The 11,917-nt window shown below is 40.2% G+C and overlaps 2 protein-coding genes across 4 annotated transcripts in view; one reads left to right on the top strand and one right to left on the bottom strand.

The window, feature by feature from the left end:
• LOC103597691 (major histocompatibility complex class I-related gene protein) overlaps positions 1 to 11,917 on the bottom strand; it is a gene marked incomplete at its 5' end in the record, with an annotated part of 88,922 nt that overhangs the window by 49,812 nt on the left and 27,193 nt on the right. The window lies entirely within an intron of this gene.
• Positions 1 to 11,917, top strand: part of STX6 (syntaxin 6) — a 50,290-nt gene that overhangs the window by 16,931 nt on the left and 21,442 nt on the right. For 2 of the 3 annotated variants that reach the window (XM_008581554.1, XM_008581555.1), the window contains exons 2-3: positions 2,341 to 2,510; positions 6,043 to 6,137. In XM_008581554.1, coding sequence (XP_008579776.1) covers positions 2,341 to 2,510; positions 6,043 to 6,137 — 265 coding nt within the window. Of the gene's footprint in view, positions 1 to 2,340; positions 2,511 to 6,042; positions 6,138 to 6,557; positions 6,795 to 11,917 lie in introns of those variants that run through there. The other variant, XM_008581556.1, reaches the window with a different exon arrangement.

The raw sequence follows: 11,917 nt of genomic DNA, 5'->3' as shown, positions 1-11,917 counted from the left end.
AATTTGCAATTTTCTTAGCATTTATCACTATCTAGCATGTTGTATATTTATTTGCTAATTTGTTAATCTCTTCTATACTGACACAAGAGCAGTAAAAGAGATAGATGATTTCTGTTTTGTTTACTATTGTATCACCTAGGATAGTGACTGGTATATATCAAGGTATTCAATAAATATTTGTTGAATAAATAGATGGATGAATGAATAGGAGAAGAAACCCAGAGCACACGTTTCTTAATTTCAGTTCTTGTTCCATAGTTCATTTCAGTATATCACATTACCTCTCTACAAAGCCAATTTGCCATTTTATGCTTTTACATGAAATGTTATAAAACAGAATCAAATATTGAATCTTGGATAAATGATTTCTAGTTCTATTCTTCACCTCATAAGGAAGAATATAGATTCCTTTCATTTTAGAAATTATTTTTTATAAAAACATTGTTAACATGTAAGGTTTTTAAAAAATCAATTGGTAGATATTTTTTAGATGTCTATTTGAATATCTAATACAGTAAATAGCAGTAGAGATAGCCCACATTAGTCTAAGTTCTTTGGGATCTTCAATAACTTTGAAGAGTGCAAAGGAGTCCTGAGACCAAAAAAGTTTATGGATTGCTACTTAGAATTTAATTCCAGCATCATAATTGTGTACTGGTGGTGGAGAGCATGGCATGTCCTAGCCCAAGACTTCTTGGTTTGAGGCTTCTAGTTCTCAAAAAGGAATTTGTATTTACTTTACAGAATTGATAAATATTAACATTCTTTAAAATGAGATGGCTTTATAGATACCTCTTTAACTCTGTCTTCCATTATCACAGATGATACTCAACACTTACAAATAAACCAAGTATCTCACATACAAGAAGATGTATACCTCTTACTCCGCCAGATCAACCAGAAACCAAAAAGACCATAAAGAGTAAAGATTGTGGATTTACATCTCATTTACTTAATTCTTCCTTGTTATCTTAAGTCGTTTCTCATTAGCACTGAATGTCTAAAGGCAGACATGAGAGGAGCAATGAGAGGACTTGCCTAACCATAAACCAGATGTGAATAGACCTTGGTAGATTTCTTGTTGGCCATATAGCTCACTGATTTATTCATTCTGGGCCCAGTAGCTATACTGTCTAACATTGAACCATTTAGTTCTCACCAGTGTGCCCGTAAACCTAAATATTTATTGTAAAGCACTTTTCTACATTTTTGTTAGTGCTTTCTGTTTACTCTTCTGGTGCTTGAAATGTCAGAGTGGACAGGATGCATGCAATTTCTGTCTTAAAGCCATACACAACAAACACCCTACCCTGATCAGCTAGAATACATTTTTGTGCTGCCTGTTCCAGAAGAATTAAGAAATCATAGAAGGATCAAAGCAGTTCTCTTAGTTTGGGAGCAGTGGGGTTATTATGTTTGTACATGAGATACCATATGATTATAAAACAACTGCATTTTGGCTTTTATATGCAGTAGTGTTAGATTATAACATTTAAATGGTAGATATTGGCCCAGGGGTGGGGGAAAAAGTTCTTTAAACCTTGTGACTATATCTAATCTAAAAGCATGCTAGATCATAGCACTTAATGGCCTAGCCTCATTTTCTAAACAAAGAAAACATTAATCTGTTATACAGCATTGCGTAATCCAGGAAAGTAGATATATTTAAAGCTAATAATGTTTGGAAATCTTCTAATGAGATTTTGGGTTTTAAAATGTCTCAGATTAGGGAGCTGCCGGTTAGCTCAGTTGACTAGAGCACAGCCTTGTAACGCCAAGGTCACGGGTTCAGTTCCCCATACCTGCCAGCCACCAAAAATACATAAATAAATATAAAAATAATAATAATAATAAAATGTCTCAGACTAAAATACTTAACCTATAAAACAATAGCTGATAAGAGTAACTCTCCCTCCACACTTCCCACTCCTCCATCCCCCAGAAGGAAAGGCTGTATTAGTACTTTTTCATGTGAATGTAAATTACTGTCATGCTAAGTGGAAACCTGGGAATGTTAATGGCCCTTTAGTTAATTTTTAGGATTTATTCTTTATACTACTTTCAAGTATGTTCAGAGAAAAAATTGTCCTTCTCAAACTTGATATTATGGCTACTTAAATAATGGCTATTCTACTCTGAGCATCAGCTGAGAACATAATACTCAGACTGTGTATTTAAAGTTTTGAACTTGATATTTGTCCATGAAGGAGCCTCCTTCTATGGGGATGGTGGTTACTGAGAATAGTATATGATTGTACATGTTAACTGAAGTCCTGCAGTAACTTGTTCATGGGATATGCTATCTGTGATTTCTCTCCTTTTCTTTCACCTTGATTGCAGGGAGGTACAGAAAGCAGTCAACACTGCCCAGGGGTTGTTTCAGAGATGGACAGAGCTCCTCCAGGACCCCTCCACAGCAACAAGGGAAGAAATCGACTGGACCACCAACGAGCTGAGAAACAACCTCCGGAGCATAGAGTGGGATCTAGAGGACCTTGATGAAACTATCAATATCCTTTTTCTGTGATGTTTGTGCCATTTTGGATAAATAGATGGACAAATTTTTATCCAAATGTCTTAAGTACATAGATGAGACATTTACTTTTTAATCAATTGATGCTGCCATATTTAGTACCCTGACACATTTAAAATAATTGCCCAGTAAGCTAAGGTAGAATAGCCAAATTCTTCTACAGTACATGACAAATCCTGCAATGTAGAGGTAGCATAGTACAATGGTTATGACTTTGGTCCCTGGAGTCAGATTCCCGGAGTTCAAGTCCTGGNGCATAGTACAATGGTTATGACTTTGGTCCCTGGAGTCAGATTCCCGGAGTTCAAGTCCTGGCTCCAACAGTGTGAAGGAAAAAACCCCTGGTTTTTCTCTCTACTCTCAAACCCAACTGAATACAATATTTCTGACACCACATGGGTGGTGGTTTTTCCCCACACACCAAATAATTCTCCAGCAGACACCAGCTGGATGTCCTACAATGAAATTCAGTTCTGACACTACCTGGAGAGTGTCTGATCTAGCAGTTTAAGGGCTCGGTTCCACAGGACTGCTCCCGCTTCAGATGCCAATCACAAGCCTAGATTGTGACCTGTGCTTATGACCAAGTGGCTGTAAATCAGAGTTTCCAGAACTTCCTCCTCAGGTTTGATTAATTTGCTAGAGCAGCTCACAGAACTCAGGGAAACACTTTACTTAATGTTTGCCCATTTATTACAAAGGATTTTACAAAGGATACGGATGAACACCAGATGGAAGAGATGCATAGGGTGAGGTATGGGAGAAGAGATGAGGAGCTTTTGTGTCCTCTCCAGGTGCACCACCCTCCAGGCACATCCATGGTTCATCTGTCTGGAAGTTCCCTGAACCTTGTCCTTTTGGGTGTTTATGGAAGCTTTATAACATAGGTGCTGTAGGCTGGATGCACCCCCCTCCCCCCCACCTCACTGAAGCTTAATCCCCACTGTAACTGTTGAGGGTGGGAAATCTTATTACAGTAATTAAAAGGCAGAGCCTTGAAGGGGTGATTAGATTGTAGGACCATGCCCTAGTGAATGGATTAAAAATGGTCAGGGGCATGGTTCTGAGGGCTTTAAAAGCAGNTCTGTCTGGAAGTTCCCTGAACCTTGTCCTTTTGGGTGTTTATGGAAGCTTTATAACATAGGTGCTGTAGGCTGGATGCACCCCCCTCCCCCCCACCTCACTGAAGCTTAATCCCCACTGTAACTGTTGAGGGTGGGAAATCTTATTACAGTAATTAAAAGGCAGAGCCTTGAAGGGGTGATTAGATTGTAGGACCATGCCCTAGTGAATGGATTAAAAATGGTCAGGGGCATGGTTCTGAGGGCTTTAAAAGCAGGGCACATGAGAGGTTAGTCTCTGCTCTCTGCTCCGCCATTTTCGCAATGTAGTACACTGCCATCACCGTAGTCACCACCAAAGAAAACTGCCAGATGTGTTCCCTGGACTTTGGACTTCCTAGCCTCTGAAACTGTAAGCAATATGTTTTGTTTTCTCATAAATCACCCATTTCCATGCATTTTGTTATAAGCAACAGAAATTGACTAATACAATAGGCATGCTTGGCCTTGGCCTTTGGTGATTGATCAACTCAACCTTCAGCCCCTTTGACCTGAAAGTTCCAACCCTCTAATCATGTGATTGGTTCCCTCGGCAACCAGTCCCCATCCAGAGACTTTCCAGGAGCCCCCAGCCATCAGTCATCTTATAAATATACAAAATGCATAAGCATACACTTAAGAGATTCCAAGGGTTTTAGGAGCTGTGTGCCAGGAACCAGGGGCAAAGACCGAATATATATTTATTGTGTTACAGTATCACAACCAGTTACTAGCTATGTGGCTTTGGGCACATCTCTTTAACCTCTCTGTGCTTCAGTATCCTCTTCAGAAGAGAGTTAGGATAATAAAAATACCTAGCTCATAGGATTGTCATGAGGATTACATATGTAAAGAGCTTAGAATGGTTCCTGGCACACAGCGTCTATAAAAGTGTTAGCAATCATTATTACATAGAGGTATATATAAACCAATGTTATATTTTGGTAATTAGAGATCCAAAGAAAATTTTTTTCGTAGACTATCTTCTTCCTGTTTAACAAGTGATGTTACAATGCCACTGTCTATTGGAGAGGCCTTGTGTACCATAGAGCTGCATTTAGTAAAAACAGATCTGTTATGCTAATTCATGCTATTGATGTTAAATAAGTCCGCTGATCTGACTGATGAAACAGAGAACTGTAAAAACTGATTTATATGGCCTGTTTTAAAACTGGAAATCCCATTTAGTCAAAACTTTAGGTAGATGACATTCCAGTTGCATATCCTGAGTTGTTTTGTTTTTTTCCCTAAATGAGGTAAAACATCAAGGAAACCAGCTTTTGTCAGGATCACTCCATACTGAGCATAGGTTCGTATGTAGTTGACATGTGTTGCACATAATTTCTCTTATTCATAATGACCCCAGGTACCTTTTAAATTATTAAAAGGCAAGTATGTTCCCTAAAATTAGTGGAATAAAATATATGAGGGGGCAGAATCAAAAGCACCGTTACAGGGAGATACTTCTCTTGAGACAGAAGGGAAGGAAAAAAGATAAAGAAATTGTGAGATAAAGAGGACAAAAGTTTTAATAGATATTCATACTTCTTCTCTTGAGACAGAAGGGAAGGAAAAAAGATTGGGGGAGATAAAGAAATTGTGAGATAAAGAGGACAAAAGTTTTAATAGATATTCATACTTCTTCTCTTGAGACAGAAGGGAAGGAAAAAAGATTGGGGGAGATAAAGAAATTGTGAGATAAAGAGGACAAAAGTTTTAATAGATATTCATTATTTATTCAACAAAAATTTATTGAGTATACTATGTGCCAGGCATTTTGTTGCTGAGAATAGATTAATAAGCAAAGCAGTACCACAGCTCATGGAACTTGGGCGGTGGCGGGGGTATGGGAAGATATTAGGTAATAACACAAATGCGTACTTGTAGACTTCGCAAGAGAAGTACAGAGAGCTATGCAAGTGTCTGACATGGGGTGGTAGGACTATACTGGGGGCAAGGGGGTCAGGGGCAACTTCCCTGAAGAAGGCTTGCTCTCTCTAGATTAAGAAGTAGGGTTAGTATGTTGGCATAAGGGGAGACGGCTTAGAATGGCAGTTGGAAAGGATTTGCAAAGGCTGTTGTGGGAGAAGTGATCATGAGTCAAAAAAGGTAGATACAAGTGTTGGCAAGCATAAAGTGAGCCCAGCCCTGCCGTGGCCACAGAGCTATTGGTTTGTAGTGAACCAAGTCAGCAGGGGCTGTGTTAGTTAACTTGGCAGGTTATCTCTGTTTTGAGTCAAAGGAATCCTCATATAGCTGTGGGCAGAGAAAGTTTGAGAAATATCAAGTTGACTATGTTTTCAGAAAGTTTGGGTCAGATTTTATTGCTTGCACGTGAGAGATTCTGTAGTTTAACAGGATGTTGTTAGGCCTTTGATGAAATTGATTGACCTTGACTTTTTGACCCACGCATAGTTGAAGCAAATCCTAGAAAATTTAACCTCGATGCAACTGAATTGAGTATAAGAAAAGCCTTCATTACAAGTACTCGGCAAGTTGTCAGGGTAAGTAATGTGATCTTATTTTACCTGTGTAAGAAATAGCCAAACTTCTTGAAACTTTTCCCCTTGATTGTAAACTAATAGGTCAACTCTGAAACCATAAGTTGTCAGGGTAAGTAATGTGATCTTATTTTACCTGTGTAAGAAATAGCCAAACTTCTTGGAACTTTTCCCCTTGATTGTAAACTAATAGGTCAACTCTGAAACCATTTTTTAGTATGAATTAAATGCCAGTTTCCCACATATAATTTCTCTGATTTAGAAAAAAGAAATCTGTTTTTAGTATTGTCAGGATTATTTCTTAGAGCAAAAATGAGACAGTAAATTGCTGGCTGTGGGAAGGTTACTTTAATAGTATCATCCTATTTGTCTATACCTCTTATTTCTCCAAACCAGTTGTGTTTTTTCCTTTTTATTTCTTAGTATACTCTATTTCTGGACAAAAGGAAGAATTACTGTTGTGAAACCATTTGTTCTCTTGATTGACTGGTAGTCACTTTGCATTGTTGAAGAGCAACTCTTACTGGGTTTGGATGGTGGCCTCTTCCACCGTCTGAATTGCTTCCGGAACTCTTGCCACCCACGTTACTGACATTTTCAAATACAACTGCTTGACAGCCTTTCGGGAGTTATCCAGAGCAAGCAAGCATCTATCACAGTGTAAGAAAATGATCCAAGTGAACAAATCTTCAGCCCCAAATCATTTAGGATAATACTCATTATTAAAGAATCTAAGAGAAAATATCATTTAAGTAAAATCTTGTGTCATTAAGATGTTTTGTATTTTGAAACTATATGGTAAAGCCATTTGATTAGCATAACTAGATGTAAGAGAACCAGCTGTCTTTAACATATGTACTAGAAAGCAGCTTCCTTGAATAAAGAGACTTGGGATCATACCAGTGCTAACATATGGCTTTTTTAGAGTCATCTTAGGCAGGAACCTTGGGATGTGTTTGCCAAAGACTTTATATCATGTGATTTCCTTTTGAAATTACTTCAAATGGTAGATTATCACTGAACTGTATATATTCTTATTTCTTGTTTTATTCATTAGTTGCCTTTCTAGATACATATCCTTATTGTTTATAAATAAACCAACATTTTAATGGGGCAGAAACCTTTCTGGATATCAGGTGCCCCATCTATACAGCAAGAGTTTTGATTAGACAGTCTTTATTTCTTCCCAGTTCAAAATGCTATTCTGATAAAGAAACCTTATCAGAAAATTTTATTAGGTGACATATTTTTGTGGTAAGATAAATAATTCCCCAATTATTTTTTTAATAAGTGTAGTGTATTAGTCTGTTTAAGTTGCTTATAACAAAGTACACGGAACTGAGTGATTTATAAAGAAAATGAAATTTATTGCTTACAGTTTCTGAGGCTGGGAAGTCCAGAGTCCATCTGGTAGTGGCAACAGTGACCCAGGGGTGTCACATTGCAAGATGGTGGAAGCAGAGAGAGAGAGACAGACAGACTCTCCTCTTCTTTTAAGGCCCTCAGAACCATACCCTTGACCACCATTTTTAATCCATTCACTACTACAGGGTCTTATAATCCAATTGTCTCTTTAAGGCTCCACTTTTCAATTACCATAATAGGATTTCCCACCCTCTTAACAGTCACAGTGGGGCCAAGTTTCTAATACATAATACTTGGGGGACACAATTCAAGCATCAGTGAGTTTGGGGGGGACATAGTTCAACCCACTACATGTAGTTTGCTTTTTTTTTTTTGGTAAGAGGTTTTCTGAAAGACACTCACTTCTGTAGATCTTAATATTTAAATGGTCCCTTGCGGTGAAGCATATATTCTTGATCTTAGTAATTGTTTTTCTGCAGGGTTGTACCTGTGACTTTTGCAAATTGAAATTCGGAGATCAATAAATTGAAAGTTTAATTAGTCGGTACAATTGGAAGTAGAGTCCAAAGTTCATCTTAGAAAGCAGTATTCTAAATCAAATCAGTACTTCAAAAGGTTGCTGTTCTTCTAGAGCTGAGATCTAAACCATACTCAACTATGCAATCCAATGGAATATGTTAGGATTTTTAATCATTCTCATTTTAATTTATGACTCCTTTTTGAGAAGCTGTTAGTATTCGCCAATAGCAGGCTAACAGTACCTAACTAAGCTTTTGTTGATTTGATTTTAATAAATTCTAATGTAAAGTTCCATGGAAGAGAAGGATGTAGCAATGATGCTAACTTGATTAAAAATAAAAAAACAAAAAACACACCTTGTGTTGATTCAGTTTTACTGCATTCAGTTAAACAGTGTTTATATACAGAAATCTCTGGGTTCTGGGTGGAGGAGATTGACAGAGAGGAACCAGGGAGTTAGCAGATTTGGGAAATGAGACAAGGCCAAGTTCATATTGGGAATTTATACATCACAAGTTTAGGTAACGCTTCTGTTACCATTATTGGTGGATTTTGTTTAACGTTGCTCCAAAATTTTGATCTACTTTATTTTTGAAACGGTGTTTGTCAATTGTGCTTTCCTTTTCTTAGGGGAGTCAGTGATACCCTGTAGTTTTTGTTTTTTTTTTTTGCTGCTGCTGAAGAATTAAATCTATCCTGTGTTTCTTCTCCATTAACATCCATTGGTTATGCTTTTTTTTTTTTAGTTAGTTTTTATTATTTTTAAGATTTATTAATATTATTATTTTTTACATTCTAAGATGTTGCGGAGAGTTGGGGGGGAGTGGGAGAGGGGAAGGGAAAGGAAAATAGGGTGGGAGGAGGAGGAAAGAGGGGGCTTGGTCGAGCCTGTGGCACTTCCCTCATTCTGGCAGGGGAGACCAGAGGGCTTCCAGCTGCTGCTTGGTTGTTGCTGGGCTGGATGCAGATGACGGGGGGTGTGGCTGAGGCCATTGGACCCCCCATCACCCTGGCTTGGAAGCCTGGGGCACTTCCTCGGGTGGCTTGGTGGTCATCACTGGGCTGGTTAAGGATGTCAGGGGTCATGGCTGAGGCCCTTGGTCCCCACTGGCCTGGCTTGGGAGCCCGGGGTGTTTCCTGTTATGGCTCAGTGGTCATTGCTGGGCAGATTGCAGGTGGAGGGGCGTGGCTGAGGCCTACAGCCTTCCCCCATCCCTGGCTTGGGAGCTCAGAGGGGCTTCCAGTCCTTACAGGTTTTATAGGTGTTCTTTGGTGGTATTAGAGCTTTACTAGTTAATATCAAACTTTGTCTCTGATTTGTTGGTATTTTGTTTTTTCTTTCATCTGTGTTGGATTATTCACTGTTCCCTACACCTAAACTCTGCACTGGAACTAATTTGCTGTCCTTTGCTTACTTCTTTTTTTTTTTTGTCTTTTGTCTTTTTCCGTGTCCGGCAACAGATTGCAACCCTCAGTGCTGCCCCCGCACTGGACCGGGGACCGGCAACGGGATTGCAACCCTCGGTGTTGTTGCTCTCGTGCCTCGCTCAGCCAGTGAGCGGGAACTGGTCTGCATGTGGGATCCGAACCCTCGGGCGGGAGCGCCGCTGCGCTTCCCAAGCAGTGCACTTATCCAGTGCGCCACCGGGCCGGCCCCTTTGCTTACTTCTAAAATGGGGGAACTTCCTGTGGGGACCAGCACTTGAGCCCTATGGTTGAGCTAAATTGCTGCTTTGCTGCTGATTCCCTGGGGAAGGCTTTTTGTGCAGCTCAGCATTTAATTGTTGACCTTGTATGTACTTCCCAGTTTTGTGAGGTCTGGTACACCTGGGTTGTGTAAAAACACTGATCTGGGCCTGAGTCTTTTCAGCAAACTGCTCCCCCTGCAGTTCTGTATTCCTGATCAGTCTCCATTGAGTGGGCCTGTGCTGACTGGGGGACAGATCAGCTGTCCATGCTGTGACCCAGTGTCCCCCCGGTGGGCACATCTCCCCCACTGCCCTCACTCCAAACACTTCCCATGGGACGGTCATGCACTGTTCCCTTGTAATGACTCACCAGCCTTTGAGTGGCTCCTTTTTTCAGTTGTATGTGATTCCTCCCTCCTTTGTGGGTCCATGGGAACCCTGTTAGTGGTCTTGCTGACCTTGGGGCCACCGAGGCCCTCTTCTCCCCTGCAGCCTCCAAACAACTTCATTTGAAGGGCACAGCAGTGGCTTTTTCCAGGTCTTGCTCTGTGCGCCCACCAGGGCCAGCACTGAAGCGGCCGGGGCTCAAAATGGTGGGAGCAGTCCTTTCTCTCATCATGGCTTCTCCTGTCTCCTGAACTCCATAGGTCTCTCTTCCTCTTCCCCTGACCTCTAGCAGCCCCAGCTTGGCTGTGGTTGCTCTTTAATAGTTGTAAATTGGTTGATTTGTGGGAGAGAGTGACTCTGGGGACTGTCTGTTCCATCATCTTGACCAGAAGCCTGGTTATGCCTTTATTTAAAGAGTCTGGTTGTGTATGTTTTTGCAAGCAATTTTTAAGTTTATGCAGTTTTTATTCAGTTTTGATGGTGGTTTTACTGAAGAAAACAAAATATTCTAGTTTTTGTGTAAACAGCCTTGATAATTTTGATGATTTTGGTAATCATTTTTACATTTGTGGAGTCACCTATACATCAGAGATTTAGCATGTGAAATTCTTGCATTTTGAAAATAAATTTCAGAAGTGACTTTGGTTTACCTTAGTAGTGGAAGGTTTTGTAGTGAATGGCAGAAGAGTGTGAGGGGTCAGGAAACCTGAGTTCTGGACCAAGTTGGGACTTTAATACATTTTAAACTTGGCAAGTCATTCAGCCTCTCTGGATGTCGGTTTTATCAATGAAATGATCCTCATGAACATTCTTGACTTGAACTTTCAAAGGGAATCAGAACTACACACCTCCCCCCACCAAAAAAAAAAACAACAGAAAAAAACCTATTCTAAGATTTGTTTACAGCCAATTATAAGTCAAGATAGAAGTGACTTTGGTTAATCAAAAAGGGTAAGGTATCCAGTGTGTGCACAGATGACATAGGGATGTAAGACCTATGAGTGGGAAGCACTGGGATTTATGATGTCTCGTTCATTGCTTGGAAGAGTGTGAAATGGAAAAAGGAGCATAAATAACCAGGACATTTGTTGTTCTTTTGGCAGATGATGCATATTTTATTAGGACTAACTGCTTCTTGACTTCCAGTTCTAAACTTCATGTGTTAGAAGATGAGTAATTATGTTTTTGGCATGATAGGTTGTTGCAAAATGTTTGAAACTGTTTAGCAACGTACCTTAAAATTCCAGATTCCTAATATGAAGGTGGTCTGTTGAATGGTCTCTGGTGACTTTTAACCTACACAGATAAAATGCCGTCTTAGAAATGAAAGACATAGCTCTTTTTTTTTTTTTTTTTTTTTTTTTTTAAAAAGATGACCGGTAAAGGGATCTCAACCCTTGGCTTGGTGTTGTCAACACCATGCTCAGCCAGTGAGCAAACCGGCCATCCCTATATAGGATCTGAACCCGTGGCCTTGGTGTTATCAGCACCACACTCTACTGAGTGAGCCACGGGCCGGCCCTGAAAGACATAGCTCTTTATCTGTGTGTGGTAACCACATATAGGATGCCCACCACATAACTATTCAAGAATTTACCCATTGGGACTAACACACACAAATACACACACACACTCTCTCTCTCTCTCTCTCTCTCTCTCTCATGTTGTTTATTAAACAGGAGACTTTAGGGCCGGCCTGGTGGCGCACTGGAGAGTGCGCCGCTTAGGAGCGCGGCGGCGCTCCCGCCGAGGGTTCGGATCCCATGTGGAGACTGGTTCCCGCTCACTGGTTGAGCGCGGTGTCGTTTTGGGAGACGAACTAGT

The sequence above is a fragment of the Galeopterus variegatus genome, unplaced genomic scaffold, assembly GCF_000696425.1.
Source record: "Galeopterus variegatus unplaced genomic scaffold, G_variegatus-3.0.2 Scaffold2393, whole genome shotgun sequence".
Lineage (NCBI taxonomy): Eukaryota > Metazoa > Chordata > Mammalia > Dermoptera > Cynocephalidae > Galeopterus > Galeopterus variegatus.
The sequence above is the reverse complement of the archived record's forward strand: the minus strand, read 5'-3'. Positions and strand labels throughout refer to the sequence as shown.